Raw genomic sequence first — 22,105 nt, 5'->3', positions numbered from 1 at the left:
AGTATACAAAAAGACAACACAAAACAAGCAACATCCTTTCCACTAGTCTAATGTAGCCCTACATGTATGAAACATTAGGGTTTGTTATTTTGTTAAAATAATATTGGCTGTTAGTGTCACTTAATTTTTTTTATAAGCTGAGCAATTACTTTTTAGTTTGATCACAGCAACGCTTACTATATAGTCTACCTGAAAAGCCAACCTCCAGCTCTTGCAACTGCAATGGAATGGAATCAATTAAATGGATATACCTAAAGTTTTAGTGGACTATACTTATCAGTTTAGCGGATATACTTACTCACATATATTTTCTGTCAGCTCTGGTGTGCATCTCATTTATGACACCTGAACAGCACAACAACTCCATGAAACATGGGAGGAGAAGGTACTTCAGGGCAGGTGCTTGGGGTTCAGGTTGTTCCATCACTAAAGGAGCCAGGAATCCAGACCTGTGGCACGCTGCTCTGGACAATGTGCAAGCACCTCAAATTCCATTACTCACATTTGGCAAGGCACCTACTGGAGTTGTTTTACAATAGTTGCCTATTCATGCTAAAGTCACTGAACTTGAAGACTCCTGCCTTCAGAAGCCCTCTATAAACATTGCCTAACGCATCTTCACCAATCCATTCACTGTGCTTTCACTCAATTCTGTGTTGAGATAAGATGATAACTACTATTCTTTCATAAAGCAGTAAACACACCTCTTTCTCTAATGAGATTCTCATTTGCTTTCCACCTAGATGGCTGCCAATACTTTGAGGTGGGTCTGACCATCTGCCTGTCAGCTAGCACTATGTTACATTATATATTTATGGCTCAGTCCAGAAAGGGAGGTTTGACTGGTGTTCATTAGAATAGGTGAAAGTCACTGAAATTTGCTTGGATCTCTTAGTACCGAGAATTATCCATGTCACAAGGGTGGGAAATAAGCTGTTGTGTCTCTTGCTCAGAGATATTTCTCTTTTAAATGATTCAGAATTACATATTCCTGGGATTCCAAAGAGTAAGGAGGATTGGAAAAAGACATTTTAAGCAACCTAAAGTCAAGATTCAAAAGGATTTTCTGTAAATAGAAGAGAATTTTTCTTCCTTTGAATTCTTTTCTTTAAAACACCATGCTTACATATTACAAAAGGGACATAAAAACAGAAGACAAGACAAAATTTTAAGATTTGGTGCAAAAAGTTGATCTATTACCCACAAATTACAAACTCTTCTAGTAGCACAGATGTTTCAGAGAGATTCAGAGCCACACCATAATATCCAATAATCATCACTCCCGGAGGCAAGCTCAACACTTGTTCTCAAATTACATGTACTGACTGCTATAGAAATATCTAAGGTTCATGAAGGAAAAAAATAAAAATAAATACCTTCAGTGTATTTACTATGAAAGCCTGGACAGCATTCAATAGTTGGATCTCTCTCTTACATTGTCATGAAACAAGGTGAAATCTATATTATACAAACACCAGGACTCTTTTTCCCCAGAAAGTATCTGGCAGTTGAGAAGAACTTACCGAAAGAAATCCAACTACAGATTACAATGGTCTCCTACAACAAGGTTTGCTCTTCTTCTCCTTGACAGTGTTTTACATTTGCATGCCAATTTTATCTCCGAAGATGAATGAAGCATTTCGAACTATTCCCCATGCAAAATACTCCTGTCCGAGCAAACATATCTAACACTCAACAAAGAAGAGGATACACCTTACTACGCTACACTCTGCAGGCAAAATAAGAAAGTTCTAGAATTCAATTTGATGCTGTGGAAATGCAACCACAGGAAACAGAATTAGAAAATCTCCTGCTACAAAATCGGAAGAATGTTTTGATTAATCAGGATTAATTCAACGGACTCTCCTTTCGACTGACACCAGCAATTTTCATCGATTTTTAAGATCTTTCTCATATTCTGAGCCTGTATGATCAGACTAAATGATCTGAAATTAAGAATAATGAGCTTTAGCATGAGTAAGTCATGAGTGGTGTTGGAAATGCCTACTAACCATGCTGTAAACTTGCTTGTCTGTTCCTTACCATCAAAGCAGATGGTAACATAAAAACAGAAAAATAATAACAAGAAATATAATTTAAAACAATATTTTGATTTAAAAAAAGCAGATGAGTGCACTTCGCAGTGTTGCTAGCTGTTTTTAAGACCTGCCTTACTTGGTACAAACAACGGAGACCTTCGAGATTCAAACAGCCCATGGTTTCCCTGTATGTCCCGAGAGCTTCGCTTAGTCCTTCAGGAGGTGTCTGCACAGATTTAAACATCCTAAGTATCAACAACTGATAGCTAGCAAACTATGAAAGTCTGACAGTCAGTGTTGCATGATGTCTTAGAGATGGTGATCTAAGTAGCATCCTGTTCAGACACCACTGAAGCCCATGAACCAACGGCACCACTCAAAGAAGTCAGACCTTCTAATGGACCTCAGCTTGTATGAGCAACTGTACATAGGATGAAACGGCTTATCAATTTAGAGATGCAAACAGGAAAAAAGCTTCCAATTTATTAGCGTCAGCTTCAAGAATGGCAATGTGAAATTGCATTAAATTAGTTATGTGATGTCAGATTAATCCTTAGATGACCACAAGGGCAGGTTAAAATAGTATATGTATTTTTGCTGATTAAGGTAATAAGAAAGACCCAAATGTGACTCATCCCAGAGGTCAAAATCATCCAGTTTCATTACAGTAAGCAACATACATATCTGTAATTGTGCAAAGACACCACATATAGAAAGTAGAATAGATACTTAAAGGTTGTTACCTCCACCTCCTCATCTGCAGAATCACAGAATGGCTGAGGCGGGAAGGGACCTCTTGAGATAACCTACTCCAACGCCCTGCTCAAGCAGGGTCACCTAGAGCCAAAGACCGTGTCCAGCCGGATTTTTAATATCTTCACAGATGGAGACTCCACAATCACTCTGGGTTACCTGTTTCAGTGTTTGACTACTCTCACAGTAAAAAATTATTTTCTTGTGTTTTGATGGAACTTCACAGGTGTCAACTTGTGTACACTGCCTCTTATCCTGTCACTGGGCATTACTGAGAAGAGTCTGGTCCCCTCTTCTTCATTTCCTCCCATCAGCTATTTATATACATTGATAAGCTCCCCTTCAGCCTTCTCTTCTCCAGGCTGAACAGTCTCAGGTTTCTCAGCTTCTCATCAAAGATGCTCCAGTCCCTTAATTCCCTTTGTGGCCATTTGCTGGACTCACTCCACTAAGTCAAAGTCTGTCTTGCACTGTGGAGCCCAGACTTGGCAAAAGCATTCCAGATGTGGCCTCAGGAGTGCTATGCAGAGAAGATCTTTATGCAACCAAATTAATAATCAAGGCAAGACAGGGTCTGAGGAGTCAACTCAATGATGAATTGAAACTCCAAAATGAAATATATTATTTTCTTATGACACCTCAACACAGAATGATCATACAGTAACTCCAAATGTAAGTTCTTTCATTGCACTGAATTAATCTAAATTCACTCACATCTAGAATCATGATGATCCATGCCAGGAACTAAATATAATTCATCTGCTTCCATAAAAATTGTCTTCAAAAATCTACATTACAATGAAGTTAATATTTCCAAAGTCATCATATCCAAACTATTTAGTATTAATATGTCATATAATATTGCTACACTACTGTACTTCAGACAATTTAGGGAACAAGAACTATATATGTGTATATATATATATATAGACACACACGTCACTGCTCATGTTGAAAAGTAAAGGTTGACACAAAAATAAGGTGAATTAGCGTGACTCTACAGAATTCAAAGCAGTTTCACGTGATTTTGATACCAAAGACACCCTTTCCATATAAATACACGTTTGCACTCCAGCCGTATTTTTCAGAGATCACCATGGAGATACACAATAGAAATTAAAATGATTACTATCTCCATAAAACAAATTCCACATGGAGTAAAAAAAGTTATAAGATATCTCTTCTGCAAAAGGATCAGTCTGAATTTTTATATACCATTTCTTTGTGAAAGATCCAGGCTCAACTAAAGCAGTTCAGGAATTGTTCTTGACCAGTTTAAAATAGTCTTTCTAGAAACAAGAAGAAGTTACAACCATTGATAGAACAGACCTGAAAATCTGCAGGAAAGCAGACTTCACTGCCATCACACATCCATCTCTACTAACATATGATCCTCTGGAATAAGAGAATTAATTCTCCTTGTCCCCTCCAAAATCTACACTGTATCTTCCATACAACCATTTCATTCTTGTGCATAGAACTAAGCCCAGAATAATTAAAGTTAACACAGCCATGTTTAACTCTACAAGGGTTCGACTTAATTTACCTCTTAAATAAGGCTTGAATTCTAAGAAGATATTGAACTATATCAATTAATTGGGACTCTGCCAGAAAATTACTTCACTGCTTAAACACACATTTTCTGAAACTTTCCGTAACTCTGCACAAGCTTTATTTAAGGCCATTAGACTTTGGAGGCTTAACTATTGCTGGTTTAGAAAAAATCTAATATAAATTGCTAAACATTTTGGAAATACCAACTGAAAAATTGTAGTCAATTAAAAAAACACTAATTCAATAACTGAGCCTCAATTTAGCCTTCTCCCTTTATTTTGTTCCATCTGTGCATTTTGGGGTACGGTTTGTTTACTTCTTTCATTACACAGAAGCAGCTGCATAATCAGTCACTGAACTGATTATGAGAAAATTGAGCTGATAACCTTGTTATATATCACCTGTAGTTAATATCTTATAAATTTATTTAAAAGATATTTTTTACATATATGAATACAAGTAAAAGACAAAAACAACTGGAGTCTGCAGTGTGTGCTAGCAATCATTGCGGGTGGGTAAACTGACAACATGTAACTGCATATTAAGACAAATGTAGAATTTAGACAAAGTATTCCATCTCTTTTCAGATGTATACTTTTAAACCTCAGGAACTGTTTTCAGTAGATGTCATGCCTTTTAACTTGAAAAAAGATAAGCGCAAATAAGCTCCCAATTGTCTCCCCAATATGTAAACCACATCTCGGGCTGCTGTCTCTGTTTTGCCTTTGAAGTTTCCCTGAAATGTCATGTGTTGTGAAGACTGCTGTGCATAAGCAAGACAATTTGCTCACTCTCAGAATTCTTACCGGTTTCCACTGCTATTTGGTATCCAGCCTCTAGTCTCCGAGATGACCTTTCCAGCCTCTCTGTGTTATCGAGCAGATGTGCCCTCTGACAAAGAAAAGGAGAGAGAGAGGAAAAAAAAAAATCAGGCAGAAGTCTACAGCGTTCTCTCCCCCTTTTTAATTGTGCTTTCATAATTCAAAACATAAAAATATCCACGTATATTTTATGGAAGAGTCTGTTACGAGGACCACTGGAAGGGGCAGGTTCTATGATCAATCATAATTATGTGTCCCAATCATTTTTGTTTTGAAACACGGAATACGTGCTTCACTCATTACATGAACTCAGAAAACAGAATGCAACTATTCCAGGGGAAACCTGTTTGAGGAGCATTTCCAAAATAGATTTCCCTGTGACACACGTATGCAAGCACCCATGATTCTATTCAACTACAGTTGATGAAACCATCACTTTGAATGCAAGTGGTAGTTTTTAACACGAACTTCATTTTCAGCAGAGGATATATTTCCTTTATGTGTGCTACTCAAGTGAGGTGATAAAAAAAACGAGCTATTCATACAGAATACTGAACAGCATGAATATTCCTCAGACTGTTTGATGTAAAAAGATGTAGAAACAAAACACTGGTTTCTTGATTTACATCTCTTATGCCTAAATATATATATGAATATATAAATAATATACACACACGCAGGAATAAGATATTTTTCCCACAAGTCATTGGCCCATTTATGAGATAACAATAAACTCTAGTAAAAATGCACCTTCCAATACATTTTCACTTTGGGAGTCTGTAATAGTGAAAAAGTGAAATTATTATTTTCATTAGTTTATTCTCCATCCAAAACGCCAACATTTCAAGACGTAAGCTCATTTCCTTTGGAAATTTGATCCTGCACTAGCTCTAACCAAGCCATCAAAAAATATAAGCCTCCCCCCCCAGTAAAGTAATCACACACACCATTCTGAGCACTCCTTTGCCCAAAAACAACATTTTGGATATTTCTCAAAAAATACTTCCTACAACTTTGCCTTGTTGACAGATGTCATTTAAAAATTGAAGAAATGCTTTCTAATAATAATAAAAAAAGGAGGTGCCATACATATTATCTGAGTGGCTGTCTACCGAAACGATCTACCTTGCTCTAATGAGCCCCTATGGATCTTGGGAGATGCAAGCTGTATTGACATGCACACTTAAGCTAATACACCTAGACCAGTGCCTCCAAGCTCTAGCAGCCAGGGATGCTGACAGAATATCTCGCTTCTATCTTCAAAGAAAGGAAGTGATTAGTATGTTATCATTACCATTCAAAACGTGATTTCCCTATTCCCTCCCGGCATAGGTGACACATCTCTGAGATGCGGCCAGACGATCGAGGCAGCTAAAGCCACATCAAAGCTTGCCTTGAATTTTTTTCCTTTTTTTCCCCCCTCTCTCTTTTTTTTTTTTTTTTTGGAAATCATTAAAACAATGCATTTAGATCAGCACAGATAGGACCCAATGTGAAGGTCAGGAAAGCTGCAGTAACAGTCTATAATAATTAAAAGAGTTGTCTAATACACAGTGGATAGGTTAAGAGTAAATTGCAAAAAAGCCTTTTGCATTCATGGGGGGCAGGCCACCAAGAAAAAAAAAATCAGCACAAGCACTTCATAAAATTTAAAACCACAAGTTACAATGCTGTAATTGAAATCACGACAGCAACCAGAGTGGAGCGTGTTCTTAGTACTCATGGTCAATCTAGATAATTAGTGTTAATTTTGCTTAATTTTTTTTAAAAAGAACCTTTTTGTAACATCTGCTGGTTTCTCTCCTTTGCCCATTAGAAGAAAAAAGTGTAAGCCTGCAATACCTTTCTCCAAATACTGCCCCCCCCCCCGAATGATATTGAAGAACAACTAGTGTTAATTATTTTAAACTTTGCAAAAAACATCAGAAACCTAACACTACTACATAGATGTCTCTGAAGAAAGAAAACTGAAAGAGACAGGGGCAGGAGGGGCATATAAAGAAGGAGTTTAGAAGGTAAGAATCCTAAAAGTTAGAGAGGAGATACTTTAAAAAAAAAAACACACCATAGGCTGGGAGTGAGCACAAGGAGTAGAACATTATAATTACAGAACAGATTAAATGAAAAGACTATCCTACTACGTTAAGGGAGAGTGGGGGAAATCATCAGATTTCACATTACGATGTGGAAGAGCTACCCAACAGAAAGGATTAGCATTCAACTGCATATTTTTATATACTATATAAGTCACATCTAATCTAAAATGTAAATTGCAAGCTCACAGTTCAGTTCAGTCTTACTGTGAGCAATCAGAATACTAAAGCTCTGTGAACTCAGTACTAACATTAACTCGGAGCTTTTTCTTACCCAATTTCAGAACCTTTCCACCCAAGCTACTGTACAGTGAAACCTTGTTTTTATTATAAACGGTGGTGTTATTTGCATTGTTTGGGTTTAGAGCCACCCTGTCCTTTGGTCATGAAATCAATGCCCTACAGCAGCAGCTGATGCTTTTAGCCGCTCCCACCCCTCCCAAGCTCCTTCTCCCACCGCGAGGTGGGTAGCGAGGCGACTCAATGCGCCTTGCAGCTTCAGACACAGTTTCTGCCTGGAGTTATGTAAGGAAGTTCTGCAAAGTGGCAGGCTATCACTAGAGATTTAGTCATTCCATGTGGGCTGGATTCAAACTGAGATCTCAGGAGCTCAAAAGACAGAGCGACACAGCCTCCATGGAAGCCTGTGTACGGCAAGTGTGCTAGAATAGAGCCCTGTAATGGGAGGAAGCGCGGGTTTTATTAACAAACAGTATGGCAAACCACAATTTCTTTTAAGATCAGTTCATACCTCCTTAGGAGAACTATAATTGGGGATGCCTTGATGTTTCACTATGTGACGAGTTCAGAATTATGCCTGAGTCACTGTACTAGCCTTCATTTAAACTTCAATGTGCATTTTGCATTGGGTATAAAACCACCACTGCAATTACAACCTATCCAACACATAGTGGGGACCGAAGTGCAGCAAACAGAATGCTAACAATTTTTTAAAAAATTATTTCTCATTCTACCCGTACAGCTTTGATCTAGAGAAAATAACAAATCCCTTTATTTAGTTCTATTTGCTGCTCCTCTCACAATATGCAGAGAGAGGAAAAAGTAACTTATGAGGCTAGCAAGGAAATCCAAAAAAGAAAACTACCAGAAGCAATGACAAAATTTTTCAGGTGGCTAACAAAGAGGATTTATAAGCCCCAAAATGTATGACCGAGTTCAGCATAGCTCCCAAGTTGCAGCCCTTTGCAAAAACATCCTAAATTTTCTTATTTGCCTTCACAGTTATTTCAAAAAGAAGAGCAGCTAAGTAGCAGCTTTGTTCCTTATATCTGATTAAATTTTCAGAGTAAATTTACTAATTAGGAATCTATGTTTATAAAACTATAATCCATGCAAGCAAAAATGATCCTACAACATTCTTTTACAAAAGCACTAGAGCAGATGTGCAGGTGTTGTTAAAGGGATGAGCAAATGAACCTTGTTCTTCTGAAAAATCTCAGAAATCAGGCTACACAAACCCTTGCAACAATATTGTCATCTGTTTAAATACTGGGACTATTGGGGAGGGGAGTTCAGCAGTGGTGGGAGGGCTTTCATGTGGTTACACGTTTATTTTATTTAATATTTTTTTTTCAACTGTTTTACTCTGTAGCCTTTAACATACTAACATCAGCTCCACAAGAAGAGCGAAAATAAAGCATTCAGGGAACTAGTGAAAGAATCTTTATATCACAAATACCTTACTGTTTATAAGAATTCTCTGTAATTGTCCTTAATCTGGTTACTTTACAATTCTTTGTCATCACCATTTCTAAAACTTCCAAATCCTTTCCTGCAGAGCTCAGTATTCATTACTGATATGTCTGGGCACATACATTTCAAAAAGAAGATACCAGACAAATATGTGACGTTAAAATACTTGTGCTTCTAAATATATTTATTCATATACTTCAGTGGTTCAAACTGTCCGCACAAAACCCCTCAGAAATCTCACTTATAAGTAATCTTGACTTTACTGAGACCTCGTTTTTGGCAGCTATCGGGAAATAATAAAAAAAAGGCAGTTCAGATACCTGCTTTACTACACCAGTAGGTAACAGAGGAGATTAATTTCAGAAAATATACTGAAACATTTGAGGAACTGACCATTAAAACAGGCTTCTCTCTCTAAATATTTATGAGTCATTTTATAACTGGAAGAAAGGTGTTCTAGAATACTGATCTCTAGTGTTACACCTACAGATCTACAGCACTCACAAATAAATAATAAATATTGATATGTGTGCGTAGGTCTACCTGTACTGTATTTTCAGTGGGTATACAATATCCAATACAATACGCAAGCTACTTGAATACCTCACACCAAACTCAAAGCATTGTGAAATACTGTGTAATTTTTACAGTGTTTCAGCACAGGTTTTTACCAAAGCAATGCTTTCACTTTCAATACCAGTGTATAAATGTATTTACCCTATCAAAGATTTTGTGATGCAAACATGATTATTACTGTACCTGATTTGATCATGGTATTCTAGCAGAGATCAAATAATAGGGTTTTTTGTTTTCTCCCCTTCTTTTTCTAGTGCCTTTAAAAAAATTCTGCTATCAAAGAATGTTAATTTCTAAGGTTTGATCTAGAGATTCCTATGTAAGTATACAATTATTAGGGAAAAAGAGGTACAACAGTGAATATTTTAAAGCAATGTAATCAATATTTTTGCTTTGTGTAGATTTCCCTCCAACAATGAACAAAAAGATCTACTTCAGATTTAGAAACTCAGCTTTAAAGGGAAAGCTAGACAACAAAAAGCAAGAAAGTACTCACCTCTTCACGTAATTTTATCAACTGCAACATGAACGCACAAAAAAGATAAAAAGGAAAGAAATGGCAGGAAAGAAAGATCAGTTGTGTGACAGGATACAGAATTAACATTGACAATTTATCTGTTTACATGTTTAGCATTTAAAAATCACAGACAAACACATTAAAAGAACCTAAACATAGACTACATGCAGAGTTTTTTGAACGAATAAAGATCACTTTCTCACACTGTCACATTAAACAAAGAGAATAGTGTGAAATTCTCTTTTAAACCACATCTAAGACACCATCATGAAATAAAGGGGAATGACTTCATAGAAGTCTATAATATAAAGAAAAAAACAAGTTTACTATTCCTCTCTTCGAAGATTGTACAGCTGAAGTGGTTTTGTATATACAAGTTTTCAGAATGTTTTCTGTATATTTTAGTTGTGACAACTGATTTCTTATTTTACAGCACATCTAACTTATTAATAGATGACTGCATCTTTATAGCACATAACCAGTATTTCAATTTTTATACACCTGAGTTCTAATGTAACTACAGTATCCAATTTTATTATTGAACCTCAAATAGAGGGTTTTTTCCAGTCAAACTAAGAAGCAGTAGCTTAGTTAAATGGCTCAGAAACAGTATTTATTGTATAGCATATTTTAAAAATAGACAAAGGAATAGGGCACAGCATTAAACATATTTCCCTCAGAAAAGACCCATTCCAGATTCTTAATCTGAGACCACTACACAGTGTGTGTATATATACACATGTAGTGTGTGTGTGTGTATACTTACATAGTATATACATTTATATTTATCAGTTTATGCTTGTAAATCAACACCATTAATATTATTGCACTGGCAAGTTTACTATAAAACTAATAAAATCCCAGTCTGATTATCAAGCTATATTGTAATATGCTCTCCCTTTAGAGAGAGAAAAATTATTTGTATTGGAACAAAACGTATAATTACTCACAACAAATGTCTGCATAAGAGTGGCTTTTTATAAAAAATTACAGTTCTCTCACCGATTCCAGTTGAATTCGAAATTACAACAGCTACACGATTATCTCAGTTTATGCTGGTACTTCACCTACAGTTTCATAACACTAATTTTCAACACATGTGTAAGCTGAGAATGTTTACTACTAATAAAGTCTCGCCAGCACGAAGGAAACAAAAGATCCTCCATTATTCTCTACTGTTTCATATGGCTCTTCTAAAACTGATTCTATGCCTCGGCCCGTTACCAAAACGGACAGCGAGGCTCTAACTAGATGTAATTAGGAGGGCTACTACATGGATTTAAACTGAAACAGCTCTTCAGTATGTAGCTAAAGGAACTTTGCTAGAATTTGGTATAAAGAAAGCTGCATTGTCCGCCAAACTGGCGCTTAAATTCAAGTGCTTGGCCATCATAAATTGGTCTCTTTCTCCAGATCTTCCCCCCCCTTTTTTCCCCAAAAAAGGCAAACATTAAGGCTCTTTAGAAAGAGACGATCTGGGAGTTGATCACATAGCTATCTTTTCTTTCTGAGGCCACCATTCTTCAGTTGACTATGATACTTAAAGGGCCAAAGTTTAAAACTACTCTCCCGCAACAGAGCCCGTTTGGGCATGCCACCCTGCTATAATCAGTGAGAGTTTTAAAATGCTGCACATTTGTTTTTTCAATAGGTCCCAAACAAAAATGTTCTATCTTGTTTGTGCTGCATGGCTGAATTTAAGCTCTGCATGGGATTTGCAGCTAAGCTAAGTAATGGGAGAGTGGTTTGTTTTGTTTTGTTTTTTTTTAACATTGGCTGAAAGATATTCATTCAAATTAACAAAAGATGTATTTTTCCCCCATTTAAAAATGCTCCAGATGAAAATGTGTTACCTTTACTTTTCTATTTTGAAACATTATTTTTATTATGCTTACCGCTCAACTGTAAACAGCATTAAGCCGTGTGCAGCCACCATTTTAGGTTATGATAATCAGTGTATTTTTGAAACAAAGATTTTGGGTTTTTTTTGCAATACAGAATTTGATACAAGTGGTAATCTGTTCCTTTGTAGGCTAAGAAAAAAAAAATCTGGTTTACGCTGGTTTGAACCAGTGGAATCTCTTGTGGCTAAGCCTTCTGCTGTGACTAAAATCAAAACTGCGCCGCAGAGAGCGAGGGAGCGAGATGGGGCGCGCGCGCGTGTGTGTGTGTGTCTGTGAGGCACATCACGTGACATAGAAAACTACCGAATTTTTTTTAAAAAGCTGATAACGCTACCGCCGTCTCTGTCCGCATATAGATAACGAATAAATGCTGAACTCTATTAAACGCCCTTTACACATTATCGTGGGTCGAACACACAATTTTCTGAACTTATGATGACAGTCTATTTATTTTGCTATAAACCCTCGGCATGTAACGAACAGATTTGTGTCTGGTAATGATCTGCTCTGCCAGGGCTATATGAAATGATACCGACCTTCTTTAGATCTTGGGGAATTAAATTGACCAACTTCACCCCCTGGTCTGTAGCTGAAGTTTGACACACTTTATGCACAGCAAGCCCAAATCTAATATTACCAGAACTTTGTAGTCAGAAATTAAGTAGCCACAAAATATTTGTTCACCACAAATCACATATACGGTGTATGTGTATACAGACACGCAATTTAACCTAATGCGTATTTATTTAAACTTCTTAATGAACATAGATGCGAAAGAGAAAGGAATACTATTATATTTCAGGAAATCTGGTAACACAATGTTTTACCTTATTTTGGTCAAGAAGGATTTCTGATTTAACCCAACATATACTTTCTAAAAAACATATGACTTGCCACATAAAGTTCTATGATTATTAACAGTGAAGCCAGAACTTTAAGTAGCATATCACTGCACTGAAAAATTCAAAACTTTCAAGATATTTGATAAATGTTGGCGGCCAGAACGACAAATACGACTTCCAAGCAACAGAGCCCATTTAAGACCACTCCTGGAAAATAAATAACAACCCAATGTTGTCATCTATACATGATGACTGCTATGTAGGGGAGACATCTTGGAAAAACAAAGACGACGAAAGATAAATCATCACTGCTAATTCCTCAATCTGTTCTTCGCACTTCATTTCTTCTTCTTGGGAGAACAACTGGAGACTCACACCCATGGCCCTGTTTATTACAGCTTATAACTTGGCTGTGGTTTGCTGTAATTGTACCTTCTGAAAAAACAGAAGCTGAATACAGAAAACATCCAACTTTTCTATTTTTCTATTTATTATTTATTATTATTTCCATTTATTTCTAGATACTTCATGCGGTCAAACTAGCCTGCATACACTAAGTTCCTTTTGTCTTCTCACTCCACCAAAACCATTATGCCAACGTTTGTCATGATGATGAGGACCACACCCAAAACGTGCAGCTCATATCTCTTGTTTCCCTTAGGTAACACCCAAGTCTAAAGATTTACCAATATTTTTGTCCATATTATGACCAATATGTTGGTCAATAATAGACTTTTACCAATATTTGTGGATTGGTACAGGAGCAATCCTGAGCTGGCAACTTCTTTCAACAAATCCTCTGTCAGAAGAGGAATCTCTCCTCTCCTCTTTCACAGTTTGGTGGCTGAATTGGGGGAAACAAACCCACCATTTTTTTGGGGTTAAGTAATTTAACCTAATCCAAGCTGACTGAGAAGTAGAAGTCCTACAATATTAGGTGGACAGTCAACGCATCTACCTGCATTTAATTCCATCAGACAAAACAAAAGCAAGAATTTGAAGCATCTTCCAATATTTTACATTACACCTGATCATCCTTTCGTCATCTAGTCCAAGTTTTCTATTGATATAATAATGTCTAGGAGTGAAAGTGTATTAGACCTGGGGTTACTGCGTTAAATACATCAATGTAACACATTCAGTGTACAGTAGGTACCCAGACCTTACACTTGATTTGGATAGCTGTACGTTCTGATAAGCTTAACATCAGTTTTTGCACTAACTGCTTGCACCCATAACTACGTGCCTGTAAGTACAAATATAAATATTTGATAAGAAAAAGAGGTTGTGAGATTGATTATTGAAAAAATACAGTAGATAATACTTTTTAAAAATACTGGCATTCACGTATTTAAAAGAAGTTAGGCAACTCCTTTATGGTGGTATTTCATAACATTTTTCTGGGGCAAAAAGAAAGAAATTCAGAACTTTCAAAGGTACAGAGGCAACAATTTCAAGTTGGGTTACAGAAAAGGATTTTGATTACTTAAAAGACTACATAAAAGTCCTTTACCACCCAAAATTTTCTTCTATTCAAACAATGGTCATTTGGAAGAAAAAGCTCATGTTGACGAATGGCTGAAGGTACCATTTAGCTCTTTGAGATGAGACCATATTTCTTTCATGAAGTTTAGAATAAAGATCATAACTCACAAAAAGTGCATGTGAACCAGTTATTTAACCATTCCTTAAAAAGTGAAAATAAAATATTTTATCTCATCCCTACACATAAGATATTCTGTTATAAGTAAAGCTTCTTATCACAATTGCCCTTTTATGTCTGAAATCACACAATTTTTTCTTGAAATGTAAAAATAGCAGCACCTTAAAAGAAATAAAATGAGAATCTTAACACTTTCACAGGACCGAGTATATGATTATGACACACAGACTGTAAAACTCTTTTCCCTAAAATAATCCTTTCTGTAAATGCATTATTTAGGGTCAAAAACACCTCTATTTTATTCAAATTTCGGAATCTCTCCTTGCTATAATACATACATATGAATATTAGTATCTTTCAGAATTAACTCTTCCAGTAGATATTCGAGCTCCTATACTCCTTCCAGTAGATATTCGAGCTCTTATACTCCTGTATATATACAGTCATATATCTACAGATATATTGTATCACGTGTGTAATTTCATTAATGTATGTATTAAAGTCTATTACAGAGTTTAAAACTTACACAGCACATATAAAATACTGTATGAGGTTAAAGCTTAAGGGGGTCTGTATTTTAAAATTCATTGCACTGGTATAAGTCTCCAAGTCTTTTCCACTACAGATAGAAAAACTGAGCTTATACTGAGGGTAGAAGATACTAAAAATTTCATAACATGGTTCTGATCCATTTCCTTATTTACTATTGCATTTATCAAGTAAACATTTAAACAAGTATCAGTTTCACTACCAAATAATTTAAATTCTATCTGGTCAGAAGAGAAAATTTGATATTTAAGAAAACTTTCAACTAACTTCTAACTCAAAATGCACAACTTTAATTACAGCTGACATGATTTTCAAAAAGAAAAGCAACATTCTGCTTTCAGACAGAGCTTGTCAAACAAGTTTCAGCACCAAAAGAAATACTAACAGGTGGGTCAAAGTCCCCTGAATGTAATGTTGCCTTTATAATTTCCAGTAGTGTAGTAGGATCCTCACTCTAGTGTCCAGAACAACAATACGGGTGCAGGATTTTAAAAAAGCCTCAGGATTATCAAGCTTTCCTTCATTAAAAGAGATGGATAGCACTTCGCATTCTGGTACAACACGCATTATGAAAGCATGCTTTTATTACTACATCTTGTGATTTTGGTACAAGAAGAGAAAATCTGTTTAGGGAAGGAATCACACACGGAAACTGAGTGGGTTACTGCCTAATTCTGAGAGAGCACTTTCATTTGTTTTGCCTGCCAGTGTTGATTTAATTATACTGCATTATTATCAAAGCTGCATTATGTACTTTTTTTTATTCCTTTTACATGTGTTTGAGGTGAAGACCTTGGCTTTGTCGGCAAACAGCGCGTTTCAAGTTATTTCTTAAGTACTAAATAATAAAGAAAAGAGAAGAAAAGATTTTTTTCAAGATAGCAGACAGTGATCACAAGTTAAAGGGTTAAATGTAAGATCTCCAAGAAACATTTTGAAGTTGATTAAGACCCCAGCTTTGCATTAAACAGTATCACTTCCACATGAGTTGTTGCTAATGCTGTTAGGGAGCAGCTTGAGAAGCCCAGTGTGCCAGTGACCTCCTTCACCCTCCAGCCACCCACTAGGGCTTCTTGATTAGCATCCTACCTGGTTCTCTGAGGAATTCCCGTCATCCCCTAGGAGCTCATTCCGCACCTCATCACTGTAGGCGATCCGTGACCTTTTCTGTAAAACAAAAAGAAAAAAGGGTTAGGAAGTAAAGCTCCGAAGCCATTGGTATCAAGGCTGATCATCTTAAACCTCGAGAGCCCCCTAATGGATACCTATTTGAGAAAAAAAAAAATAAAAAAAAAAAATCTGCAAGTAAAAGTTTTTAAAAAGTTCCTCAACTGCTGTATTTTGACAAATCTGCATGGCAAAACCTTAGCACTTCTAAGACAGTCACATCCTCAACATTTCAGCAATGAAAGCAGCTTCAGTGAAGCTCAAGATACGTACTGTGTGATCCCAGTTCTGATAGTCAGGTAACCGGGAGAGGCAATATACCAGAAGCAATGAAGAAATGCATATGTAGGAACCAGATGTATTTTTCTGAAGAACACTGGCCAGCTGGACGCAGGACCCAGCATAACACTGCAGTGATGCCATTAAATAGGAAGACTGAGCTTTTCCCTTATAAAAAAATCCCAAACCTGAACAACACATATATGACAAAACTGGTTGAACTGAGAAGGTATAGAAAATTAGCAAGTATTTCTTACGCTGCTAAGGCTATGAAAGCTACAGGGAAAGCACCACAAATTAAAGGGCAAAAGAAAGCAAAGAAAATAGTAGTATGAGGAAACATTGGTTTACAGCAGTTCATGGAAACACCACAAAACTGAGGCAGTCATTCATTAGATCGTTATGCCAGACAGTCGTTACTCACAGCTTATGAGCATCAGATTTGCTCATGAAGATCATCGTGCTGATTCTAAATTCGATCCAGAGCCAAGCAATGGAAAGCAAATGTCTGAAGATTACCACGGTAGCACAACATTCAATGGAACAATGGGGAAGTCCATACAGAGAACATCAGCCCAGTTTTCAATTTCTTTGTGGGCCAAACAATAGGCACTTAGACAATATTCCTACATTTACCATTAAAAGAGAGAATGGATTTTTAACATAATGTCTAGTATCTTTTATATTTGAGTGAAGTTTTGATCACTTTTACACTTTATCAGAGGAAGAAACCCAAGAGCAGCAAGAACTAAGCTGTGGGGCCTTCCTTTATTGGTGGGAGCTTCTCCTCACACTCTGCCATGGTAGTCACTACCAGTAGGAATTCAGCAAAACCAAATCTCTCCTCAAACCTTCCCTAATTGGACATCCCTGCCAAAAAACGTGCTTGGGACCGGGGGACAGGAAACAACCCACTAGAAATTATACTGAGCACTGGGAAATTCATTACTTTTATGACAAAGAAGTTTGGAACTGGGTCACCCCTTATGCTAGGAACATAGGATAGCAGTGGAGTAAGCCTTGTATTGGTCATCTCACAGAAACACGTTAGCTTTTTATCCTATGCTGTTCACCCTTTATTACCATCGTCATCGCTACAACGCTTACCAATTTGCGATTCAGTTGCTCGTGTTCAGCCCTAGATTATATACTAAAGCTACAGATGTACGTAGCAAGGACAAAGCATACCACAGACCTACTACAAGAGCTGAATTGTGCCAAATCTTTTGGAGATCTCAGCTGTCACAGTTTCATACTAACCAAGCTAAAGTAGTCTACAGCATTAAAGGAAATGAGAACCTTTAAACAGGCTGTGGTATCAGAGCTGCCTGTTTAAATTATTCATTTCATCACTATAGGGGACTAAAACACTCCACAGTATGCAAGAATATCATATGGAGATAGGTTTTGTTTTTCTCTTTTTTCACCAAAAAGCCAACAAATTGGCATAGATTGCTCAATTATATTATTTTCCTATTTTTATTTGACACACATCAAACAAGGAAGGAAATTTCAAATACATACCAATAAATATCTAATCTTTTCTGATTAAGATCCAGTCTTCCCATTTGAGGTCAACTGCACAGTTTCTCCCAATTTGACAAAACGACTCAGCCCCATTGATTCTGTTAGTGTTGAATGAATTTATCATTATTAGACTCAGATGAGGAGCATGATGCTTCATGAGCTTGTTCTCCAGTGAACAAGTTGCCTAATTATATGTGGAGACTGAGATGGTCCTTGGTTACACATCATTTATTTGAAAGATTTAACTGGCTGATATTCATAAGACTGCATGAAAGCAAGGAAAAAGAATATCCTTCACAGGAAAGAAATAAATGTTAATAGCAATACAATTTTTAGAGGCCCTTTATAATCCTTTATTTCATCACCACTGAACTTTATAAATATATTTGTATCGTTGTTCTTTTATTGCAATAATCTGTCATGATCTGAAAATCAGCAATTACGTTAAAAGAAATAACTCTTTGACTACAATTAGGTGTAACTCTTTGCCATAATCAATAAATAATTTGATACTACTTTTGATCACAGTTTCACTATCAAATGAATCAATAATATAAAAGGAAAGGCCTTTGAACTAAAGTGTTCGTTTGCTCTTTCAGAATTTGACCAAAATACCAGTATCTTAAACTGGTATTCTTATTTTTATTGAAGTAATATTGGCTAACAATTTTAAATGTGGCCATCAAAATTAGTTCAGTTCATCCAAATTCAACAATTAAATAATTTTTAGATTTTTTTTTTGTTCATAACTATCAACTGTTTATAAATATGTTCTTTAGCCAAATGCAAGAATGATAGTTTGAGCTGGAAATGTCACACACTCTGCTACAGTTTGAAGGAACCCAATTCATAATGCATTTTATAAATAGTTAATGACTTCTATACATAAGCTAACCAGGCAAATCAAGAAATTGTCAACATTTTTAGTCTTAGTTGTCAGTTACCACTGTCTACTGGTACTTTATATGTATGTTTCTAGAAAAGACAGAAGCTTTACAGAGTTTGTAATCCAAGGCATTTCTGGGCAGCTCAATATAGGTTTGAGAGCTTCTGTGTGCAGTGTTTTGTCTGTAAAGGTCTGTCACATATAGAAGTTTTCCTTGTATTTTGGATTTTCTTGTACATATGTAGACAAAAAGTCTAAGCACACAAGTGTTTTCAGCTCAATGTAGGTGCGTGCATTGCAGTGCAGCGTGCACACAAACACACAACGACACAAAAGGGTTAAGCTACTTTCTACAAGAACTTCAAGACAGAGAAAGTTTCAGCGGCTGTTTTAAATGTAGTACAGTACCCAGACCTTCTGACAAGAAAGAATTTCTGATTCCAGGCAGATCTCTCTTGGTTTATGAACAGGATTTTTGCATACTGATTGGGTGATTTTCTTAAAGCCCTGTTCAAACAGATACACTTGCTCAGTTCTGTCTGGCAATTTGGCTTTAAACAATCTGTCTACTTGACCCAAGCCTTAACATTTCCCAATAGAACTGCATGTGTTCATGGGCAAGCACAGCTAAATTAGAATTGAAATGAATTAACTCAGCTTAAACTAATTAAGATCTGTGATCTGCAGTACCACCCCCCTGTATGATTCTACATGTGAAGTAGGGTACATGTAACCAGACTGTAAGAATTCTGCTATACTACTAATCTGAGCATAACAATGAAGTTCGTCTATTACTAAAGCATATGAGAAGTTAATTTCCATGGCCTACACATGGCAAAGCAATTGCTTAAATTGCCTCACCTGGGAATTTAATACAATGTTATCATCAGACCAGCCACACTGTAAATAGATTTATAATGCTTTCCATGTGCTAGGCTAGGTTGCATATGAATTAAGTAATGATCTGGTATTACAATACAATCAGCTAGTTCCCACACCTGGCAGACAGGATATTTTTCTAAATTACTACCTATACAGATACATCACAACATAAAAACACAGAAGGCAATGGGAAGAGAAACAATCTACACGGTGTACGACCGATTTTTACATGGTAACCAAATAAGATATAGATAGAAAGAGGTATCCAAAATAATCTGTTTCCAACATCTGCACAACAGAAGGCATACTTATTCATTTCTATTCAATTTTGGCCTAATTTTCTGCATTCTATACATTAATTACTCATCCACATTCTGAAATGTTCCCATCGGTGAAGGCCAGAACTAGCCAGTGCCCCCTCACTCCAACGCACTTTCAGCAATCAGCCAAACAATTGATATAAAGTATCGCACATTTTCATACCTGAGCTAAAGAATAGCTTTCCTCCTCCTAAATGCTAAGCTGCCCCCTGAACAGACAAGCAAACCCAGGCGCATTTCAGACAAAAGGCCCAAACCCTTTTGTCCCAACCTACCCATTTTTCAGGCTCAATGTTTTAAGAATGGATTAAACAGATTTTTTTTCAGTGAAAAATGTGTAAATAAACAAAGTTTTACTTATCCACAAACATCTGTTTTCGTGCAAAATTCACTACAATTTCCTAGTGTATATAAATGGTTTAAAAAAACCTTCAGGCATTTGTTTCAGAGTTTGGCCCTGCTCTAGATGTAAATAAATACCCTAGATTAGCATAACCAAAAATAATTTGTGGGAATAAACTACATTTTATTTTATGTTCTTTGAGAGTAGCCAGTTTTGCCATTGCCCTTGCTAAAGCAAGGTGAAAAAACTGACCTGACCCTCAAATGGACTTCCAAATACTGCAGAAGGTACAGTTTGATCTCTGCATTTCAATAGATAACATATCTTTTGCTGAGCAGAAATGGAAAAGATACAGTTTAACAGCTTTAGAAGAAAAATAAGTGATCCTACTTAGCAATCTTAAAACTTCTATTTAAACAGAAACACAAACATACTTCTTCAGGAAATCAAGCAATTGAAATTGCTCAAGAAATTGTGTTCAAACTTCAGTTTTCAAAACTTCTACATTTCTCTGTAAAGGTGATCCAGGAACAACAGATTGGACACTTCAGACTGCAATTTGAAAGGGGTTTTAGTGTTCCTAAGTGGCTTGGTTTTTATCGATTGTGTGTAAGAAGCAGGAAAACGATTACATAGTGCTAATACACAACCTGATGCAGTGCTGGACTTTTAAGCATTTCCTTACGAAAATAAAAAACCAAAGCTGATACATTTCTGTCCAAAAGGAAATAAAATCTGTTCTACAAACCCTATGAAACTTGTGATTGAAAGAATCAATTCAACAGTACGCGTTGGCTGGCAAAAGTCAATGTCTAAGCTCCTCCTGGTCTTGCCTGCCCTCCCCGCATGCACACAAAAGAGACTGCAGGCAACTCCGAAAGAGAAATGTATTCTCCCACTCCACCCAATGTCCTCAGCTTCCTACAACAGCAGAGAGAAAGCAAACTTCAAGTGCTAATGTGAAATTAATGCAGAGATACTATCACCCATTTTAAGTAGAAGTCACAGGTCTACAAATCTTCTTTTCAATAATCGCCATCAAACACACTTTGAGTTTCATTTTGGGGTGAGGGCAGGAATGAAGGTCAAGCAAACCCCGTGAGGATACCACACACCATATTTTGTTGGTCGTGAAATCTGCAGCTTCTGCCCACAAAACTACTTCCGTCTCAAACTCCTGGCCAGCAGACCATGTACATCACCAACACGGCTGATGCTTAAACAACCTGCTAGATTGAACGTGCTGCAGGGAGGGAAGAAAACAGGTGACCTGTGAGAGCACTGTAACTCATCATTTCTGTGAATCTAAGGAGTAACAGAGGATGATTTCTATTGTGAAAAAATTTTTATATTTAGAAAAACATCTTTTATTTACCTGAGGTCTGCCTGTTAATAACCTAGAAAAGATGTTTCAATATTCAGCCGTCTGGAACTAAGTGACCTCTCCCCCCTTCCATTTTTTAGCAGATGCTCAAAAATCCACTACCATCGCTTCCCATTTAACAAGACCACACCTACAGAAGTGTAATGTAATGAAATACAAGACTTACAAATTCAAAACATGGAAAACTCCGGATAAGCATTGCTTGGGCTTGGATAGCGCTCTCCAAACATAACAATGAATAACCCCTTTTAGCCTGGTGCTTTTATCAATTTTTTTCTTTTTTAAAAATTGTA

At 36.6% G+C, this 22,105-nt stretch overlaps 1 protein-coding gene across 4 annotated transcripts in view; it reads right to left on the bottom strand.

Moving 5' to 3' along the window:
- The window catches only part of VTI1A (vesicle transport through interaction with t-SNAREs 1A), a 286,220-nt gene that overhangs the window by 212,696 nt on the left and 51,419 nt on the right, over positions 1-22,105 (bottom strand). For 2 of the 4 annotated variants that reach the window (XM_075423760.1, XM_075423758.1), the window contains exons 4-6: positions 16,114-16,191; positions 10,046-10,066; positions 5,153-5,237 (exon numbers count right to left, since the gene is read on the bottom strand). In XM_075423760.1, the coding sequence (XP_075279875.1) occupies positions 5,153-5,237; positions 10,046-10,066; positions 16,114-16,191 (184 nt within the window). The remainder of the gene's footprint in view (positions 1-5,152; positions 5,238-10,045; positions 10,067-16,113; positions 16,192-22,105) is intronic. The other 2 variants (XM_075423761.1, XM_075423759.1) reach the window with 1 other exon arrangement.

This window comes from Opisthocomus hoazin, chromosome 6 (assembly GCF_030867145.1).
Source record: "Opisthocomus hoazin isolate bOpiHoa1 chromosome 6, bOpiHoa1.hap1, whole genome shotgun sequence".
Lineage (NCBI taxonomy): Eukaryota > Metazoa > Chordata > Aves > Opisthocomiformes > Opisthocomidae > Opisthocomus > Opisthocomus hoazin.
This window is presented reverse-complemented; position numbering and strand designations above follow the sequence as displayed.